The sequence below is a fragment of the Mytilus edulis genome, chromosome 6, assembly GCF_963676685.1.
Source record: "Mytilus edulis chromosome 6, xbMytEdul2.2, whole genome shotgun sequence".
NCBI classification, from domain to species: Eukaryota; Metazoa; Mollusca; class Bivalvia; order Mytilida; family Mytilidae; genus Mytilus; species Mytilus edulis.
In genome coordinates, this window is record NC_092349.1 from 83,082,412 (window position 1) to 83,104,642 (window position 22,231).

Sequence of the window (22,231 nt, forward strand, 5' to 3'; positions counted from 1 at the left end):
TATTATTTGGGTAACAGGAACAATGCAATACAGCTTTTTTAAATGCTAAATAATGCATCAACAGGGGTGGAGCAAGAATTTTATGTTTAATAGGGCCCATAAACTTATATTATGGCGTATGGGGAGCAGGACTAGGAGAATATTTTTTAAGTAAATTATAGAATATTCTTCTAGAGTGTATAGATAGTCTCTCATAACTCTTTTTAGAGCGGCACTTGTATGTTTTATAATATTTTATTAGAGAGCTACCATTTGATTTTTATGGGGGGGCTAGGATGAAAAATTTGTCCTGCATTTTTTTTTAGCTGTAATCTCTGTCCTGCCTTTTTATTTTTCACTCTAATCAGTCCTGCCTTTTTTTTTTTTTAGTTTATCCTGACTTTTTTTTACCTAAATTGTCGTCCTGACTTTTTTTTTTGCAAGTGTCACATCCTGCCCTGCCTATTTTTTTCAAATTTCATCCTAGCCCCCCTCCCCCATAAGAATCAAATGGTAGCTCCCTTAACTATTTGTATGTTCTACAAAATTAAGAGGTGAGACTTAAATAAAATACTGTCTTGTCTTGAACACATGCTTTAAAATTTTACAGGGTTGCATGTCAGTCCTGCCCCCGCCTGAATCTGCCCATTATCAATATAAAAAGTTCCCATGTATCCAGCAAACAGGAAGTAAATAAGAAATGGTTCTGAACATGTTTAACTACACAGTATACTTGTATATAAATTCATCAAGTTACCTCATTTCATTACAAATAATTATTCAATACAGTTGGAAGCTCTATATGAGAATATAAGAGTTATGGGTGTTATATACACATGTATAAATGTACATTGGTATTGGATTATGTTTTAACCCAATGTTAGTTAATATCATAAGAATGTTTACCTTATATGTTATTTATGATTTCATTGTTTTTTTTTTAATAAAATATATACTTAACTGTACTTTCTAACATGTCATCTGTTGTGATCATGGTGATCTAACACCAGTATTCCATTGAATTCAAGAATTTTATGATAAATAGAATAACTAATAATTCAAGTTTAAAATTATTCTTTACAGTAAACCAGTGTTTCATTGATTTAATGAATCCTATGATAGTTATAAAAACTCAATACACTATAGTTCAAGTTTAAATTTATTCTTTTAGTTTGTTAGAAACTTCCCTTTTTTATGGTATCAAAGTGCTTATGAGCACTGAAGGGTAATGGTCAGATTACTTTTGCATTTAATATTGAATCTAGCAATGGGACACATTACTAGTCTAGAAGGCAATATTTTGAATTGGATTTCTCTTCTTTTGTTAATAATGGTGTATTTGTAATTGAGTCTTTTTTTTAACAGATATTGAGATAATATTTTTTTCTTTGCTTCTCACTCCTGGGGGAAAGATTAGGTGATTGCATAAAATAATGTTGTAATATAACAACTTTCCAATCCCTACTAGGCTAGGTTGAAATTGCTTCTATCCCTCAAGGTTTTTATTGAAGGAAAATGTTTGAAATAAACGTACATTAAATTAAATATGGGCAGAAATTACCCTTGCACAACAAAATTTAAAACCAAAAGCAAGTCTGCATTCACCAATCTCAAATAAAGAACAGAGTTCCAATGTCCCTGTGTTGCACATATTTATCAACCCTAAGATATGTACAAGGGCAATAACTAAACAATTAGATTGTTCTATAAGAATTTTTATTAAATGAAGGCTTAAGAGCAAGTGCACTGTAGTTTCATGGTTTCCATTATAATTTATATTTCCAAGGGACATAACTCATTAAAAATGTTTGACTAGAACTTATTTTTAAAAGTATCAAATCATTGCTGATACATGTATAAACCTAATAGTATGATATTTTTGATAAGTTTCAGCAAGTTCTGGCAAGAATTGTACACATGGGAACACTAAAAATGCAATTTTCCATATAATTATTATCAATGTTTCTATTGTTTTGCATAGTTTGTTCTGTTTTTCCGTCACTGTCGCAGGTTAGGGGGAGGGCTTGGCGCCATAATTAACTAATTCTAACCGGTCAGACAAGTTTGGCAATTGGCTTTTTTTCTTTTCTCTAATGTACCTGCCTTGTTGGTCTTGTGCTCGTCTCCTGTGGGAAAGGTTGAGGCATTGAGGAGTAAGAGTAGATTCAGCTCAGCGTCTTAATAATGAAAATGAGTAAAGGTAGGTTGACATATGTCTTTATTTTATCTGTAACCTTGTTTATAACAATTTAGTCTGCAACAAAATCTTTTCAAACAACTTATCCGAACACCAATATAAGACCTTTTATTATAGGTTTTAACAAAGTTTTTCAAATTCTTACTAGTCTGGAATCTCTGGATAACATTTTTCTAGTCTGGGTCATCGGACAAGTGTCTAACAGTGCAGACTGTAACATGCATGTTAAAATTTCATTTCAGGGTGTTGGTCAAGTACGATGCAGGATCTATATCTATATCATATTGTAATGTTCTCATTAATATACATTTAATTTGAAACTGGACTTTAACCCCCTTGTAGCGGAAGGGACACATATGTCCATATGCTTTATTCATGTAAGCACTTGTTCATTTATACACCTGTACATGTGCTTCTTTCAAATAAAACATTGAAGATTAAACAGTGGAATACTTTATTTTAAAGAGTCTTTTTTAAAGATTTTTTGCACCTGTCCCAAGTCAGGAGCCTCTGACCTTTGTTAGTCTTGTATTATTTTTAATTTTAGATTCTTTTTTTATTTTGGAGTTTAGTATGACGTTCATTATTACTGAACTATATACATTTTTGCTGTGGGGCCAGCTGAAGCACACATCCGGGTGCAGGAATTTCTCACTTCATTGAAGACCCATTGGTGGCCGTCGTTTGTTATCTGCTCTTTGGTCGGGTTGTTGTCTCTTTGACACATAATGTGACATTCCCGATTTCCATTCCCAATTTTATCCAATGTCAAATAATATTAGGTTGTTCAAACGCTTTGAATACACATAAAATTTGAATAAATTTATACATTGTTTGTCAGATGATAGGCAATGTCATGATTTGTTTGGGTTGTTCCAATCCTATTCCCACTTCATATGCTTTAAATGAACAATTTACCTCTTTTCAGAAGGTGTAAATGACATCATTGAACGATGGCGCAAGAATGTAAAAATTCATGAATGGGAATCTATAAGTCGTCAAAACATGTTAACATAAACAAAAGATGGTTGAAAATTTGCATGTTAATGTCCATATCTTTTTTAATTAACAGAAGATATTCCATTAAATTCATCCAAATCTGTCAAAGTATGTTATTGTATGTTGTTCAAGATTGCCACTTAATGAATTTTCTTCGTTGTTTTGTCAATATCAAATGTGTGTTCATTTACTGGAACAGCTTACATTTCCCTTTGCATTGATCGCTTTGAACCAAAAGAAATTGGGTCTTTGTCTGATAAGAATAGAAATGATTCATGGTTGCTTGAATTATTTCTTGGACATCACGTGTCGAAAGATGTCATAGTTTGGCATTATTTCAGGAAAACAAAATGAAACCATATTAAAGTTGCAGCATCAAGATGGTTTAACACTCATCCATCATATCAATAGGTTTCGGTTATGGTTGTGGTGTCACGGAATAGAAGTTCCTTCATAAGATTAGTTCCAAAAGGAAAAAATATTCCGGAATATTATTTCCATGGGAATAAATATTACAGTATATGTTCCTAACAGAATAAATGGTATATAATATTTGTTCCAACAGGAATAGATTTTATGACAATGTTTATAACAAAATTGGAACTTCTGTTAGGCGGTACAAATATACATTGACAGTTGTCCTGTCTTGACATCATACAACAATCGCTTTTCCATTGTGTCATCAATTATTTTCTTTTATGACGCCAAAATTATACTGGAATTTTTAAGATGTCCAGTAATGGCAGACAAATAGTGATTGTATTAATTAATTAATAAAAATGTCCTTAAAGTCATAAGAAGCCTCAAATAAAAAAAAATAATGCATATGTTTTTTTATAACTCAATGGATAGTGTTCATTAATAAACTTATGTACATATACTTTTTTCTGAAGAAAATTCATTAATTTATTCATATTTAGAAGTTTACTTAATTTTAATTGCAGGAAGGAATTTCCCCGACAAATTTTCCGGATGCAAAGTGACCTCAGTGTGACCCATCTCATAAAAATCTGGGGATTGCAATAAGCATAGATGTCCTTAAAATAAACTATTATCTGAATTTACATGTTAAACACGTGCTCAATTTCCATGCTTTTTTGTTGATTTTTTGTTGATTGTTGACAAACAGGTGACAATCGTTAAACTTCGGCTTCAAAACACGAACTTTAATTACCTGCCATATTTTCACAACAACAGTCAACACTGACCGATTGAAAAAAAAATTGACGATTATATGAAATTTAGGCGAAAAAAATGAAAAATTCTTGAACAGAAGACTAAGTTTATGATGTTTGTATGCATTGGTTCAAGAATTGGAAGAACATTATTTTTCACCGGTCACTTGTTTCTTACGACTTTAAAAAATCACTAAATGTTTAATGAAATATTTTTCACTGGATATATCAATTAAATCATTGTATATCTCATTACCTTGGATTCAATCAAATTTGACCTATTGACATCGCATTATATTGACAGTAAAATTGTGACGTCAGATATTTCCGCATGCCATGTGACGTAAAACGATTACGAGAACGTCTTCCCAAATCACGTGACGTAAATGCAATAAATCAATTTCGTCTGAAAAAGGCTAACAAATAAGAGTTTTACGTAATTGTTCAAATTCCAAAGATTTAAATAAAATTATTATTTATTCATGTTTTGCCTCGTGTCTTCATCAGACTTAGTGACGTAAACTTCAACGTGTTGAAGGCGGTCATTACATAGTAGAAGACTTAACAATGTCGGAACGATGAGTCGACATACATGAAAATCAATAAATGATGACTAACTTATTATCGACGAAACTTCTCTCTTTTCATTGTTTTTGTATATGCAAACTATTCATATGTAAATCCTCACCTGATGTTCTACGCTATTTTCCAAAACTTGTTCATTGTTAGAAATTGTGTCACTCGATATTGCTACAACATATATACACAAAGCCGCGCACGCTTAACGGAAGAACCTAGTTATATATGGGACTCTTTCATCACGTGGTTGTCAGCGCCTCCTAGGTGTAAAGTAGCAGACGTTCTAGAATGTTATATATGCTAATTAGACGGAGCAATGCGGCGTGACGTACACTGTTTGTGTATCATGTGATCACTGTAAACAGCGATAATGCGGACATTTAAAGTGACACGTCGTAACACGATTAGAAGATCAAAACAGAGGAAGAATTTGTACATTCTTTGGAGGGATTTAAGTGTGATATGCTCATTGCTGTCTTGGTGAAAAGAAATATAACGGAAATGTGTGTAAGCCAATGATTCTAGTCAAGTGTTAGATCGATCTTCATTCCTGCTACTGATGTAGAATCAAAACAAGGGAAGTACACGTACTTTCGTTATTGATTTATCATGGCGACATCTGTTGTAAATTTATAACAACACGCCTTGTTTAGTGAATTCAACGGAGTGTCATTGTGTGGATTAATGGTGTTTGTTTATGTGTATTTAAATAAAAAAGAAATGGATTTTATGATTAATATTTAATGTATATTTCACGATTCTTTTTGCTCTGCTTTGTTTATTGGAAAATTAAAATTCAACAACATTACAGGTAGGAAGAACATATTACAGGTGTAACAATGTTTATAGTCTTGTATGTTTACACGCGTTTTACCTGATTTTTCCTCAAAGATATTATTGTTCTACCTGACCGCTAGGTAATACACAAAAAACTGTTATTTTCTTAACAAATAATAATGTTGACAAATCGAAAGGGTGGATAATACACTCCGAAAACGGAAAAATGATTATAAAGGAATTTTAAAAAGTTTTGAAAGCTTCTTCATGTTCTTAGACCTTCTAATCGAAATCGTATTTATTAATGATTCGATAATGGATTGCACCACATCCATGACATCAATTCGACATTTTGAGGTTTTGTCAGCAGTAGGTTTATAAACCTAAATAAAATACGGCCTGATTCTTTATACCAACAACTTTTCATCCTCGGTCTTCTTCATGTTATTTCACTGTTTTTGGCGAAATCTTCAGGAATTTAATTTTTGCAAAGGCGACAAAATTGGTGCTTTATTTGGCCTTTATTACTTTTTTTTATTCAAAGACCAACGTCGCTGTTGGGGCGGATCCAGCCATTTCCAAATGGGGATCCCAACCTAGGACACAAGGAAGTGGTCCAACCACTTCTTTCGTGATCCGCCACCGCGCAGTTAAGTTGTTTGTAGACGAAACGCAAACATTTTAAGCTTGGTATATATATGATATCTTCTTAAACAATTTAATTTGGTGCTTATATATACTTAAAATTAAAACTTCGCTACAGTAAACATTATTGACTTTAACCAAACTAATAAGAAAAAAATAAAATTTTGGATGCTAAAAACTCTGTTGAATTACTTACATGTACTATATTTAGTAACTTGATCACTGTTAAACTTGGTAATCACGGTGCAAGTAAATGAGAACTGTATAAACAGACAGAACTTAGTTTTAATTTTCTCGTATTCAAAAGGCTTATCTTTTTTTAGAAAACCACACGTTTAATTACCAACGCGTTAACTCATATCAAATCCGAAAGTGTGTTGTGTGGGCGATACATCAAATTATCTTGTATTATAACAAAGAAACCTGTTTGCAGACGACATCCACGTTGCCTTTAGGTATATAACCACGTGATCATCGAATTGTAATATAAACTGTACACACTTTCCTCCATACGTCAGAATACAATTACCTTGACCCGATCAACTGATCAACTCATGATCACGCAAACACATCATGTCCGTAGCAAATATAAGTTTGAAAAAATGGAGAAACGTATCAAGCAGTTTTATGGTTACCTATTGATTCATGAAATCCATTGTGGAGATACACAAATAAACCGACTTCTGTTAAATAATCATAAATAATGCATGCAATTTAAACCTGACATATATAAGATGGGTTTATTTTATACAATGTACGACTGGTAGTAGTTGATAAGCTTAAGGTCATAGCTCTTAAAAAATGATTTTCAAGCCGAAAGGTGTGTCATAATAAAATAATATTTATATTGGTTGCGGCCGTCTCCTGATATGGATTGTGTTCATATGTTCATCACGAACTTTTGCATTGGTGGAGTAGAACTACTTAAACTTCAAGTTCAACACCACCTGACAGCCCTGGTTCATTCTCTACTGATATATCTATATCATTGAAATGTTCAGATGACATATTAAAAGGTTTTTTGAAATTGAATTACTCATGATTCGTTTCGATTTGTTCTCAACGTGAAAATCACAAACAAGCTATACTTGAAACTACTACTTACACAATATTTAAACGTTTATTCCATTTCAATGACCAACGATGATCAACGATGTTGATGTATTATATAGTTATCAAAGGTACCAGGATTATAATTTAATACACCAGACGCGCGTTTCGTCTACAGTAACAGAAGACTCATCAGTGACCCTCAGATCAAAATAGTTATAAAGCCAAACAAGTACAAAGTTGAAGAGCATTGAGGACCCAAAATTCCAAAAAAGTTTTGCTAAATACGGCTAAGGTAATCTATTCCTGGATAAGAAAATCCTTAGTTTTTCAAAAAAATCAAAGTTTTGTAGCAGGAAATTTATAATAATGACAATATAATTGATATTCATGTCAACACCGGAGTGCTGACTACTGGGCTGGTGATACCCTCGGGGACGAAACGTTCACCAGCAGTGGCATCGACCCAGTGGTGTAAATAACTGTTTACACGAGAGACAACAATTAGCATCCAATCAATAAGGTTTCGATTGAAAATTGTCCAACATAAGAATTGTGGGAGAATATTATATTTTTAACTAATGAGATGTCTCTATATTTGTGATACTAAACTGAATGTGACGTAAAAGAGACGTATGTCATTTTTTTTAAATTTTATTATTTAGTTTTTTTGAAAACAACAGAATTAACATGATTAAAATTCCGTGATCGCGACTACATTTTGTATTTTGTGATTTTTTTTTACTTCGGATGGTATGCACAATTTCATTTCGTTATCTATGATCGATGCAATGACATATATTTTTGGACGATAAAAACGCTAAAATGCTCCTTTATAATGGGCATTAGACAGACCAATTATATACAAAAGACAGGAAACAAAATGCTCGAATTTACTCGGATTTGACTGGAACACCTTCAAATATTTGTCAGCTGTTTTTGCTTAATATAATTTTTTCTTTGATTCTGGAAATTGATGTTCCATACATTTAACATTTGAAGAATTTGCCAAAAACAGTGTTCTTTTGGGAAGTTTACACAGTTTTGTACAACTTAAAAAAAAAATTCTATTCTCTCCTACTGTCTGAAAAATATTTGGAAGTATCGAACAACTCTGTCTATCATTTTGCTCAACCATATCAACTGTTGCAGGTATTTCCAAACTTTGTAGCGACTTGAAATTAGACAATCTGAACACTTATTGTTTTATGCATGGTTTGATGAAGATTTTTTTTTTTTAGTTTGGTCATTGGATTGATGTCTAATTGGCGTATATTCCACATATAGATATGGGAAGATGTTGTATAAGTGCCAATGAGACAACTCTCCACAAGTCACAATTTATAAAAGTAAACCATTATAGGTCAAGGTACGGTCTTCAACACGAATTCTAGGCTCGCACCGACAGCAAGCTATAAAGGGCCCCAAAAAATACATTGATATATATGATTTACTAGTAATAGCAATACTATCTTGGTCAACAGCAGTTGTTGGTTTTGATGTGTTTTATGATTTGAAGAGAATTCATAATATTTGTCCACAGGCATAACAGATGATTGATCTTTAATCTCTAGTCTTTAAATAATTAACACATATTTCTATATTTTTCATTTCATTTAATGCAAATTGCTTCGAAAAAATAAATAATAGAAGCAGTTCTCATTCTGAATACAACCAAAGCCAAACATTTTTTAATCTTTAATTTAAAATTGAGAATGGAAATGGGGAATGTGTCAAAGAGACAACCATCCGACCAAAGAGCAGATAACATACAAGTGTCTCATCCAAGAAATTCATAAATTGCAAGCAATTGCAATGTCATCTCAAGTAGAACAAGTGTGATATGCCTATATCATCTTTATATTGATTTTTTTTAATTTTAACTCCGTCAAAATGTTTTCTACACTTATTTGTTGAAAGTCTTTACGTCATGGGAAACGGATTGGTTATGGTAAAGTATCGGTATGGAGATAAAAACTGCAACACAGGCGCTGTTTGAACGCTGCTACATAGATTAGAATTCACAATGAGAGGAAATCAAGGCTGTGATGTGTGCTGTCAACTGATCCTTATTGAGAATTTGTAGCTGCAACATCAAGCCAAATATGAATCAGCCCTAGATGTAACTGTGGTACCATTTATTACAAGTTCTATGGGATTGCAGCAGTCAAATCTGTCATAAAACATTAATTAGACATGCAGACATTATAATTATGGCACGTTTGCCCAAAAAGCAGGCGAGAGCGTGGATTTGTTGCCGATAGGAATACCGACTGGATGATTGACGATTAACTCGCCCACCAAGTATAACATTTAAATAGATGTCAGTATTCAATGCGAACAAACCGATGATGTCATTTCCGGGGAAGTTTTTTATTTGGATTTTAGCATGTATTATTAAACAACATATTGCTGTGTACGTTGACAATTCTAATAATTATATAAATCTATCTCAATCCATATTTGTTTTCTCTCAATCGATTGATGACTTTTGAACAGCGGTTCAATACTACTGTTGCTAATTTAAGGTATTAATGCGAATGTAATAGGCGTTGAGGTAGTTGTAGTTAGAATGGAGAAGTCAGATGTTTAAATACGAATGCGTGAAGAGAGATTTAGATTCGTTTAAATCAACCATAGATTTGCTCGTTCCTTTGAGAAGGAAATTCAAACAAGCTCGGAAGCCTGTATTTATTACTGATGTAATAGATGTTAATGATTTAGAATGACGACGGTTTTTGTTTTTGGTACACATAGAAATTGTTATCAAGGGTACCAGGATTATAATTTAATACGCCCGATGCGCGTTTCGTATACATAAGACTCATCAGTTACGCTCAGATCAAAATAGTTATAAAGTACAAATGTGAAGAGCATTGAGGACCCAAAATTCAAAAAAGTTGTGCCAAATACGGCTACGGTAATCTATTCCTGGGATAAGAAAATTCTTAGTTTTTCAAAAAACTCGAAAGTTTTATAACAAGAAATTTATAAAAATGACCATATAATTGATATTCATGTCAACACCGGAGTGCTGATTACTGGGCTGGTGATACCCTCGGGGACGAAACGTCCACCAACAGTGGCATCGACCCAGTGATGTAAATTGTTATCAAGGGTACCAGGATTATAATATAAACCTCTCACTTGTATGACAGTCGCCTCAAATTCCATTATATCAACAACGATGTGTACACAAAACAAACACTATACGTAAAAATATCACAAATAGGAGGACAACAGCAATTTGAAATTAACACGAACCCACCCCAAAAACTGGGGGTGATGTCGGGTGCTGCGGAAGGACAAGCAGATCCTGCTCCACATACGGCACCTGGCATGTTGCTCATGTTATTACAAAGCCCGTAATTTATCTAATTCGGTAGGTCACATTCGTGAAAAGGGAACGGGATTGTCATTACGACATGAGGAACATATCCAATATCATCTGTGAAACGGATATTCCATAACGTTCAACCAACTCTGAATGGCGTCCCTAACATTTACGAAGTGATGATTTCAACTTAGCAACTTAGATTTAAAAATGGAAAGGTCACAATTGGGAAGCTGAAATCATTTCTTTTGTCGTAAACTTTTGTTTTCAACCGACCCTCATTGTCAATTTCTAGATGTAAATCAAGATTTGAGGCAGACTTAACTGTAAAACAGAATGTCCCTTATCAAATGGCAAAATCAAAAGCTCATGTTGACCTTTCAGGAAATTGGTTATCTTTGTATGCCCCTTTGGTCGTATAGTTTTATGTATATTTTACATTGGTGGATAAAGAATGTCGAAGTTTGAACTTTCCTATTGTTGATTTATTTAGAAAAGCACTTCGGACGTACGAAATTTATTCAGTGTATTTTGTTTCCTACAACGTACGACTGGTCATGTATAGATGGTTGGTTTTTCATTAACAAGTGTTTGTACGTTCGCAATCTGGATGTGATCGATAGGTTTTATAAAAGGCATTTACAATAATGCACAAGGACCACTTGTTTATGAGAAATGTTTTGACTTACAGTAGAAATACGAATCCTTCGACCATATCGCGGCGATCTTCTGACCATATGTGTGTCGTCAATGTAGTAACGGCAGATATTTCTTCAAACGGGAGTAGAAACTCATTGGCAAGAGTATATGCACCTTTCCATTCGACAAGACATAAGTGACAGTTTTTGAGGATTCCGAGCTGATATATAGTAAAGATTTAATCGGTCGTTCGCCTGTATAGAAATGTAAAGAAAACGGGGAACGTGTCAAAGAAACAAAAACTCTGACAACAAAAAATCAAGTTTGTGGTAACAAAAACGGATTCGTTAGAATATGTTGATTCCAAATCAAATCAAATCAAATAATTTTATTGGTGTAAATTCCTATACAGAAATGATACCAGCCGACATTTACAAAATACAAAATTTATACAAAAATAAACAAAAAAAAAACAACCCACATATTTTGTTAATGATAAGAGATACATATTTTATATTTATATTGCGCGTAGGTGTTATTCATACAATATTATTAATTCAATCTATTACAATCAGCTTTAATACTATAAAAGCTCTTAACAGCATTATGTTTGCTTTAAATGAATGTTCAAATCATACATATCGCTTATTCCAGCTACACTTACAGTACTAATGTCCGTATCATTACTTTTCAAAATGAAACTAAACTTATCTTGTTCACACATATTAACAAAAGATGGAACTATATCACTTAAGTTACAAAAGAGTACATTTCTATTAAGTTCTAACGCTTTACATTGAATGAGGAAATGGAACTCGTCTTCAATTCCATCCTTGCAAATTGGATAAATTTTCTGTTCGTAAGGTGTTCTAGTATATCTACCAACTTCTATTAGTAATTTGCTATTACTAATTCTGATTTTTACCATTTTAGAAATAACACTTTTGTTAAGGTCCAGTAGAAGATATTTTTTCGAATTCAAAATTATTTTTAACTTTGCGATATGTTCTTATTTTATTGCCATGACTATTACCATTATTAGAGTCACAAAAAAGAGCTTGTTTCCAGTATTTTATGAATTTCTCTTCTAATTTCTTAAGTAATTTTTTCTTTGACATAGTATTTTGATTTTCCCAGACATGCTGAAAACCAAGTTTACCTAATAACACTTTTAATTTACTACAAAAACCATTAGGAAAGTTTTCATTGAATGCTTTCTTTACCATACCCTCACTGTCCATATTAATGATATGAAGCCAGAAATTAATACTTTTAGTTTTCGCACTCTAACTTTAGTAAAAGTGAATAGAAATCTATGAAATTTAAAAAAAGGTTTATGACCACAAAAGGAAGGTTGGGATTGATTTTGGGAGTTTTTATCCCAACATTTTAGGAATTAGGGGCCAAAAAGGGCTCACATAAGCATTTTCTTGGTTTTCGCACTATAACTTTAGTTTAAGTATATAGAAATCAATGAAATTTTGACACAAGGCTTATGACCACAAAAGGAAGGTTGGTATTGATTTTGGGAGTTTTGGTTCCAACAGTTTAGGAATTAGGGGCCAAAAAGGAACCCAAATAAGCATTATTCTTGGTTTTCGCACAATAACTTTAGTATAAGTGAATAGAAATCAATGAAATTTAAACACAAGGTTTATCACCACAAAAGAAAGATTGGGTTTGATTTTGATGTTGTGGTCCCAACAGTTTAGGAATATGGGGCCCAAAGGGTCCAAAATTGAACTTTGTTTGATTTCATAAAATATTGAATAATTGGGATTCTTTTTTTGATATGCCAAATCTAACTGTGTATGTAGATTCTTAATTTTTGGTCCCGTTTTCAAATTGGTCTACATTAAAGTCCAAAGGGTCCAAAATTAAACTAAGTTTGATTTTAACAAAAATTGAATCCCTGGGGTTCTTTGATATGCTGAATCTAAAAATGTACTTAGATTTTTTATTATTGGCCCAGTTTTCAAGTTGGTCCAAATCGGGGTCCAAAATTGAACTTTGTTTGATTTCATCAAAAATTGAATAATTGGGGTTCTTTGATATGCCAAATCTAACTGTGTATTTAGATTCTTAATTTTTGGTCCCGTTTTCGAATTGGTCTACATTAAAGTCCAAAGGGTCCAAAATTAAACATGTACTTAGATTTTTGAATATGGACCCAGTTTTCAAGTTGGTTCAAATCAGGATCCAAAATTATTATATTAAGTATTGTGCAATAGCAAGAAATTTTCAATTGCACAGTATTCAGCAATAGCAAGAAATTTTCAATTGCACAGTATTGTGCAATAGCAAGAAATTTTCAATTACACAGTATTGCGCAATAGCAAGAAATATATAATTGCACAGTATTTTGCAATAGCAAATATTTTCAATTGCACAGTATTGCGCAATAGCAAGAAATATATAATTGCACAATATTGTGCAATAGCAAGAAATTTTCCATCGGAATTATCTTTCTTTGTCCAGAATAGTAGTTGAATCATCTTAAATCATTGTTTTATACAATATACAAAGTATTTTCACTTTTACTACCAACTGATACATTAAAACAATCTTTACCATTCAGTAATAACAAGCACTTTATTTTACATTTTAATATTTTATGATGGATTAAAATGAGTAGTTATTGTTGCAAACTCCTTTAGAAATTTGAATTGAGATCAATTTTGGAAAAAGGGAAAGGGGAGGTGAAAAAAATAGGGGGGGGGGGGGTAAATTTTTCTCATTTCAGATTTCATAAATAAAAAGAAAGTTTCTTCAAACATTTTTTTGAGAGGATTAATATTCAACAGCATAGTGAATTTCTCAAAGGCAAAACAAATATTTTAAATTCGTTAGACCACATTCATTCTGTGTCAGAAACCTATGCTGTGTCAACTATTTAATTACAATCCAAATTTAGAGCTGAATCAAGCTTGAATGTTGTGTCCATACTTGCCCCAACCTCTGCGGTCGTATAATGCTGCGCCCTGCGGAGCTTCTGGTTTTAAGATTAACAGATAGATTCCATTTTTCACAAAATATATTTAATTTATCTAAAGCATTTTGTAGGCCAGATGCAGATTCTGATATTACTACTAAATCGTCTGCATAAAGAAAACAAGACACGTGTTTATTATCTAGGCATGCCGGATCTCATTTGTGGTCAAACATTTCAACCAGTTCATTTATATACAATGAAAATAATGTAGGGCTTAATATACAACCCTGTTTTAATCCTACACATGAGGGAAACGTTTGTGTTAGTCCCTCTTTTAATTTTACAGAGAAAGATACATCTTTGTACATATCTTTTAAAATATTAAAAAAAGACCCTTTTATATTATATTTTAGTAACTTATGAAAAAGCCCATCTTTATTAGTTGTGTCAACGCTTTTCTTAGATCTACAAAACAAGTGTAGAGATGTTTAGATTTTTTAAAGGTCTTGTCAATCAGAGTTTTTAATGTTAAAATGTGATCACTTGTTCTGCTATTTTTCCTGAAGCCTATTTGCTCCTTATATAATATACTGTTAGTTTCTAGAAAGTTCTATAATCTGGTAGACAATATTTTTAACAAAAATTTACATAAACAGCTTGAAAGAGCTATACCCCTGTAGTTTGAAGGATCATTAAAACACCCTCCTTTACAAAAAGGCTTAATTACGTTTTTTCTCCATACAGAAGGAAAGATTCCACTTTTAAATATCAAATTAAAAATCAACACATATGTTTTTTTACTAATTTACCACATGACACTCTAATTATTCCAGTACGGTATGGAGTTCATTATCGCTGAAACTATCGTCATAAATGTTTTCGGTACTTCATGTGTTAATTTAGAATCTTTCGGTAGCGTTTAACTGCATGCATTAAAGTATCCTTGGTCGAACTTGACAATGCTTGATGACCTTGTTGTTTTAATAATCTCATTCATATCAGTCGAATATGATTGTTATATTTAGGCATTGTTAGGAGTACGATACGATCAATGATTTTTCCTAAAAGACTCAAGTGGTATTGACAATACAGTCTTCTATTTCTAGTAGTGCTCGTGCGTCCGAAACAAATTAAGAAAACAAAATGAAAACAATTAAGACTTCATATATTTCATGCGACCGAAGAGTTGTTCTGAGTTTACCATAAGGAATTCTTAAAGCCAAATTTTTGAAAACCTAGAAGTATAAGAACCGCAACAGATAAAGAGATTCCATTCTCAGTTTTATATATGACAAAAAGAACATATAAGGCCAACCTTGCCTGATGCTGGTTATTGGACTTTCTATTCAATTTATTATCTCCTATTAAATACTTCTTTTCCCTTTCTCAATTGTTGGAGATAAGGAAATACGATGGGCTGTTCCATGCAAGCAAGAGTGATAACTTGTAGATGGTTACACCATAGGGATGTGTTATGATGATACATGGTAATTACTCCCACACTATTCATAGCTGAAGCCAGGAGTACCGAGCTCCCATAGTAAATTCCAAAAAGGGGGTATTCATAGAAATAGACAAAATCAAACGTTATACCATATCAACTAACGGAACGAATCGAAAACAACTGTCATATTCCTGATGAAGTACAGGCATTTTCCGAGGAAAATTGTGGATTAACCGTGGTTTCAGGCTAACTCAACCTTCAACATGTAAGTCAGTTGTTTGTAGTTTTAGTATGCTGACAACCAAACTTTCAAACATATGACAAAGACGCCAACAAAAAAGTTATGGTAGTTGATAGTATTACCATGATTACTGACAAATGATTGTTTGTAGATGGTATTACAGTATTTAAAACATAGTGTCGCACTAGACAAAAGTTTAAAATTTCAAGATAAAGTAGGATACTAAATACAAGGGTAAACAAAATTAATTCAGCACTATAAAACCATTTGCCTTGAAAGCACTTGAAAGCACTTCATTTGTATTCGGTTAGATTCACAACTTTTCAAAATTTCACAGCGGTTTTATACTTTTACTTTAATTCATCATCCCTTTTTTATTATTAACTATGCATTTATACATTGTATCACAGATCAAATGTATTCGTTCTTTCAGTTTGTGTGTTAATTTGGGTTAATACGTTTTTTGATTGAGTGAAGCCGTTCCAATTGATATAATATAGTGAGTCTTTCTATGTTGTGATGTTATACTAATGTTTCAGAAAAGGGAACAGGTTTGGTACCATTAAAACTTTAAATCCAGCTGCAATTGTTTGCACCTGTCCTAAGTCAGGAATCCTTTGTGCAGTGTTTTCCCGTTTGAATGGTTTTACACTAGTATTTTTTGGAGCCCTTTATAGCTTGCTGTTGAAGACCGTACCTTGACCTATAATGGTTTACTTTTATAAATTGTGACTTGGATGGAGAGTTGTCTCATTGACACTCATACCACATCTGCCTATATCTATATTCACTAAATCCTTTCGAAACCATTCTTTTAAAACTTATACCTGAAAACCACGGTTACAAATCCACATTCAAATCAATACAGCAACATCTGGGATAAAAATAGTAAGTCACAGATTGTCAGAACGGAAGGATATTTGAAAAGATATAACATAAGGACGATTCTATATGAATTTTCCTATGCCATAAAGGGCTAGATGCAAAAAACTTTGTCATTATTCTTTGATCAAGAATACTCTACTACTCTAAATATCAGTCCTCTCCTACATATCGTTTACCCTATACTGCTAACTAAAACTACCACTCATGTTGTGTGATCTAAATATTGACGAATTTGCAACTGTGTAAGTTCCCCATTCATATGTAATCCGGTTGGCCAAGTTATCACTGTTGACCTGAGATTGTCATGAACTCTTCCAAGCTAAATCTGTTAACCAGAGGATCTAACTATTGTGAGCTTAAATCCATAATTTAGAACACATCTTCAACATAGAAATAGATTTAGTGAAATGCCAGACAATGTTATTAACCGGGAAAAAATCCAAGTGCAAATTCTTTCTGAAATATTGCATATAAAAACTGAATAGGTCTATCAATACGTATGCTATGTCTATTTTGAAACCCTCAAAGGTTGCACCTGTCTTACACTTAAGACAAAACAGTTATTGTCCCCACTGATAAATCCCCGAGCAACATCGTGATTTATGTGGTTTAAAGCAACAAAAAAAACCTGTTTGATGACTAAATTAGGTACCAACTTTTTACCCCGATTCTCAAGATCTTCTCCCATGACACTTACTGTAAGGGAAATACAAATAATCAAAGGTGGGTTCTATACTTTGCAGTTTCAAATAAAGATGAAGATCTAAGAATTTCCATCACTATACTGGACAATGAGTGTCCTTACAAACAACGTTACAGTACTACAGAAACCTCTTTTCAAATTGTCCATATTAATTTTATTAGCAATCAAAGCCGGGCATTAGAGACCAACTCTAGGGGAAGTGTGAATCAGATGTGGTAACTCTAAAATTCAAAACTTAGTGGCATCATCACAATAAATAAAAAACTTCTTTAACGAGTACTATTATCAAGCATTCTCAACTTTAAGACATATTGAAATAATTAGTCCTACTTTGCTTCTAAAAAAACAATGGCCAAATTATAAACAAATATTTCGTTCTAGGAAGGGAAAACATACTTTGTTAAAAGTCATTCTGATCAAAGAAAACATCAATAGTTTCCATTTTACACATGCTGATATTATTTATGAGAAATGGCTTGAATCAAAAAAGTACTTTAGCTGAATTAACAGCTTTGTATACGATATCTGGAAACAAATCTGATGGGATATTATTACAGATCAATTCCTCAAAAAGTGTAGCTATCAGAGGTTTAATATATGCAACTGTTTAACTGAAATTAAAATTAATCTTGTCTGAAATCTACCCGAAAAAATTCTAACACTTTTAGCTGACATTTTTTAGACTATTTTACTCTCAAAATACAGTATGTGTAATAACTTTCCCTATTTGATAAAAAAAAATCTTCACTAATAATTCTGCATTTAGCCATCTAGATGAGAACAAATCAACACCTAACACGGAGTCACTGTTAATTTTGTATTTTGTCGTAACCATAAACATGATAAATATGTCCAATACACCTTGAGAGGCATGACTTAAAATTCTGCATTTGTCATTTCCATAAGTACAAAACAACGTCTTGAAAGGCACGATTAAATCTGTGTTTTGACATGTTGACATACCATTAGCTTAAACTTCTACAAAACGGGGAACTGATTTGTCCTCTTGAATCTTCAATGCTTTACTCTTGCGTAGGCTTAACAGTTATTAAAAACTTAAAAGCTGTTCCTCTTAGATTACAAACCAGAAGTATATCATCGTCTTTATCGAAATAGATAGCATGTGGATGATCGAGGCCATCCGCTAATCCAAGTAGCTCCCTTGCGCGCTTTCCGTCTGATGTCATGGTGACTATATTGTTAGACATGGATCCAGCGACGTAAATATTAGATTGATCATCCAATGCTATTCCCCGCGGGTTATTCAGTATTGCTTTGTCACTGAAAGTCCATACAACTTTACCACTAAAATCGTAACAGGTTACAGTATCTCGATGGTAGTTGGAGAGGAACAGGTTACTCTCGTTTGCGGTTAAATATGTTTCCTGTAAATTTTCATCTTCCTCAAATTCAGCAGGGAAATTGGAGACAGAGAGAGTATCGTAATCTAATACTTTGATACAATTGTCAGTACAGAAAATAAAGACCTGTTTGTTGGAGGTTATTCCATAACACCAATCGTTCATCTTTAGATGTCGTCTAGCAGCTCTGGGTAGATCCATGTCGAATACCTTGATTGACTTACTGCTGTCCCCGGTTGTAACCAATACTCGTTTTTCGTCCAGGTAAGCAATATCAAAAACAGACGCAGGGAATAGGTTTATATCTCCTTCAAAGTTCCCTGATATGAATTTTAAAACTTTTGAATGTCGATCCATATCTCTATTCAAGAATAAGGTTATATTTTCTTTAATCATCATACATGCTGTAATTTCAGTTCCATAAACTCTGATCCTCTCAAGTTGTTCAACAATTACACCATCAATTTTAAAGATGTCCATGGTCTGTCCAGCTTTATCAACTATCTTCTTCAAAGTAAAACCAATTCGTTTACTTTCCTTGGTAATACATTACCTATAGATCCAATTGTTTCTTCTTTATTGACAAATGAATCCTCAAACTCGCAACAAATTTTGACATCATGAAACTCGCCTTTCTCGGACATACTCTGTAATTGTATTTTTATTTGTTGTAAAGATTGTTCTAGATTTCGGGTTCCAATGAACGATTGCCTATCTGAAGCACATTCCTTTAAAACTTCGATGTTTTGGGATATCTCATTTACCTGTTTATTTTCAGTTTCCAAATCCCGTAAGATTCGTGATATACACCTTTTCCCCTTAACTTTCGACTGTGATGCTTTTAGTATGAGATCCTGTTCCAACTTATCAAAATGATCATTAATGTTTTTTCTCATATCCTTGATCCTCTCGACGACGTCGTTCTCATTAGTGGGTAACATTTTCAGATTATCTTTGCTTTTGGATATAGCTGATGCGATGACTGATTTTACATCAAGAAGAGACTTTTCCAACCTCTCTGAAGCAGTTAACGACTTGAATCTCCTTAAAACATCTTCCAATAAAACAACATCATCACATGTTCTATGCTCCATAACAATGCATCTCTTACAAGCTAGACTGTTATGTAATTGACAATGAAATTCAAAAGGATACTCATGTTTGTCACAACGATGTTTTATGTTCTGAATGAAGGAATGTGATGTTTTGTACTGTTCAAAAGGTATGGTCTCGTGAGCTTTAGAGGCTTTAGTTATTCGATGATGTTCTGAGCAATCGCCGCAAAGGTTTTGGTCACACTGTGGACAATATTCTCTAACAGTAGATCTTATATTACGGACGTGACATACGTCACAGACGCAGTTTGTTTCCGTCGCCATCTCTTATTGATTTCTTCCAAGAAAATGATGGATCAATTCTGAAAAGCAGAAGAAATAATTATCATATAGTCTTAACTGACCTGAATTTGTACATAATACATATGCGTCCCTTGAAACGGAGGACCTTAAAATAAATCAAAGTAGATGATGGATCGATAGGTAATGTGGCAGGATTTTTTTTCAATTGTTCTTCATTAATGTGTTTCATAGGCAAAATAAAACTCGGTTAGTGGGATAAATATAGTCGGATTATTTTACTAAGAAGAGTTATGCAATCATATTCCCTAGCCATCGTCATCCGACATTGTCGCCTTGTTTTATGACGTTTCAAGAAATAAAATCATAAGAAATCAAGAAAAATTAAACGTCATAATTAAATTTGCACCAATCATTTGCTGAGAACAGATATTTCGCTAGTGAGAAGAAATATTTTTTCATACCGCTCAGGAAATGTAAAAATAGCACAAAAAATAAAAAGGAGCATAACCTGTATCACGCCAACAACTGGTTTTAGAATAAATGTCTGGAATACCAATGCAATAACCCTATCAGTGTAATATTAATAAACATTAGTTGTACATCTTTGAATGTTGCTCACCTTAGGTCTATGTGCATATTAAACAAAGAACACACATTATAGACACAAGTGATATTCATGACAAAATTCTCTATCTTTGGTGATGATGACTGGTTTGTAAATCTTACTTTACTGAACATTCTTGCTATTTACAATTATCCTTATCTATAATGTAGAAGAGAAGATTTTTGTAAAAAATCACAAAAAACTATGATATTTGTGAAAAATTTACTTAAAAGAGCATTAAATCTTTATGGGGTTAATTGACAATTTCGGTTATGTTGATTTATTTGTAGATCTTGCTTTGCTTAACAATTTTGCTATTTACAGTTTATCTCTACCAACTATAATATGCAAGATAATAACCAAAAACTTCAAAATTCCTTAAAAGTACCAATTCATGGGCAGCAACCCAACAATGTAAAATCAGTCTGATGCGTCTGAAAATTTATGGTCAGATAGTTCTTTATTCTGTAGTTAGTCACCACGGTTTTATCATGTATATCTAGTATATATACTAGTCAACAAAAGAAACGATACACGACTTTGAAATAAAATTTATCAAAAAGTATTAAATATAAAAAAAAAATGAGATACACTATTTTAAAAAGCATTCATTTGTAATGTATTCACATGTGATAATGAAACTCAAAACTTGTCGGAAAGCATCTAAATTCAGTGTAAACGATCGTAGGGTGCAAATTAGTTTTGCGGAAAGTTGAATAAAAAATCGACACATAATTTTCTAAGTTCTAAATAAAATTTCTAATTTGTTTAAAAATATTCAATATGCTAATCAAGTAATGTTCATGTTGTAAGTAATGGGTTGAAATATTGTTTTTTTCAAATTTTTGGGAAAAAAGTGTTTTTTGAAATCTCAAAAAATCCAAAAAAAAAATAATTTTATTTTCGTCGCAAATCAATGCTTTAGATATGAAAACAACACACTGTAAATTTGGAACCTTTCGGATAAGTTTTAAGATTGTTACCGCTTTTTGAATATCACTTTACACATACTGTCTATGGTAAATCAGTTGATAATGTATACATTTTAACGATTTCTCGTGGGGACAAACTTTGCTTAACAAATAAACGAAGAAACTGTATGATTTTTAAAAACAATTTGATGGCAAACACTGTCTTTACCTTTAAATAAGAGGTTGGCATCATTATTTGGAACTTCTTTTTTAAAAATTGTCGTTTTATGTAAATTTTGTAAAAAACAAAAAATCGCGAAAAAAACGTCACGAAAGGAAAAAATATATTTTTTTTAACGGATTTATATTTCAATAATGATTAAGTATTACTTCTTTCAATATTTGTCCATTGAATGGA

General features: G+C 32.5%; 3 protein-coding genes across 3 annotated transcripts in view; all 3 read right to left on the reverse strand.

The window, feature by feature from the left end:
* The window catches only part of LOC139528666 (uncharacterized), a 42,211-nt gene extending 36,936 nt beyond the window's left edge, over positions 1-5,275 (reverse strand). Inside the window, exon 1 of the mRNA XM_071324778.1 lies at positions 5,039-5,275. The gene's annotated coding sequence lies outside the window, so the exon portion shown is untranslated. The remainder of the gene's footprint in view (positions 1-5,038) is intronic.
* Positions 5,276-18,601: 13,326 nt separating this feature from the next.
* LOC139526689 (uncharacterized) lies at positions 18,602-19,420 on the reverse strand. Its single transcript, XM_071321850.1, has one exon. The coding sequence runs from the start codon at positions 19,418-19,420 to the stop codon at positions 18,602-18,604; it is 819 nt and encodes a 272-aa protein (XP_071177951.1).
* A 29-nt stretch (positions 19,421-19,449) lies between these two features.
* On the reverse strand, positions 19,450-20,319 carry LOC139526690 (E3 ubiquitin/ISG15 ligase TRIM25-like). The gene has a single exon (XM_071321851.1). The coding sequence runs from the start codon at positions 20,317-20,319 to the stop codon at positions 19,450-19,452; it is 870 nt and encodes a 289-aa protein (XP_071177952.1).
* Positions 20,320-22,231: the final 1,912 nt, after the last annotated feature.

Coding starts and splice junctions, on each gene's coding strand:
- LOC139526690 (XM_071321851.1), bottom strand. CDS start 20,319: ATGGCGACGGAAACAAACTGCGTCTGTGACGTATGTCACGTCCGTAAT.
- LOC139526689 (XM_071321850.1), bottom strand. CDS start 19,420: ATGGACATCTTTAAAATTGATGGTGTAATTGTTGAACAACTTGAGAGG.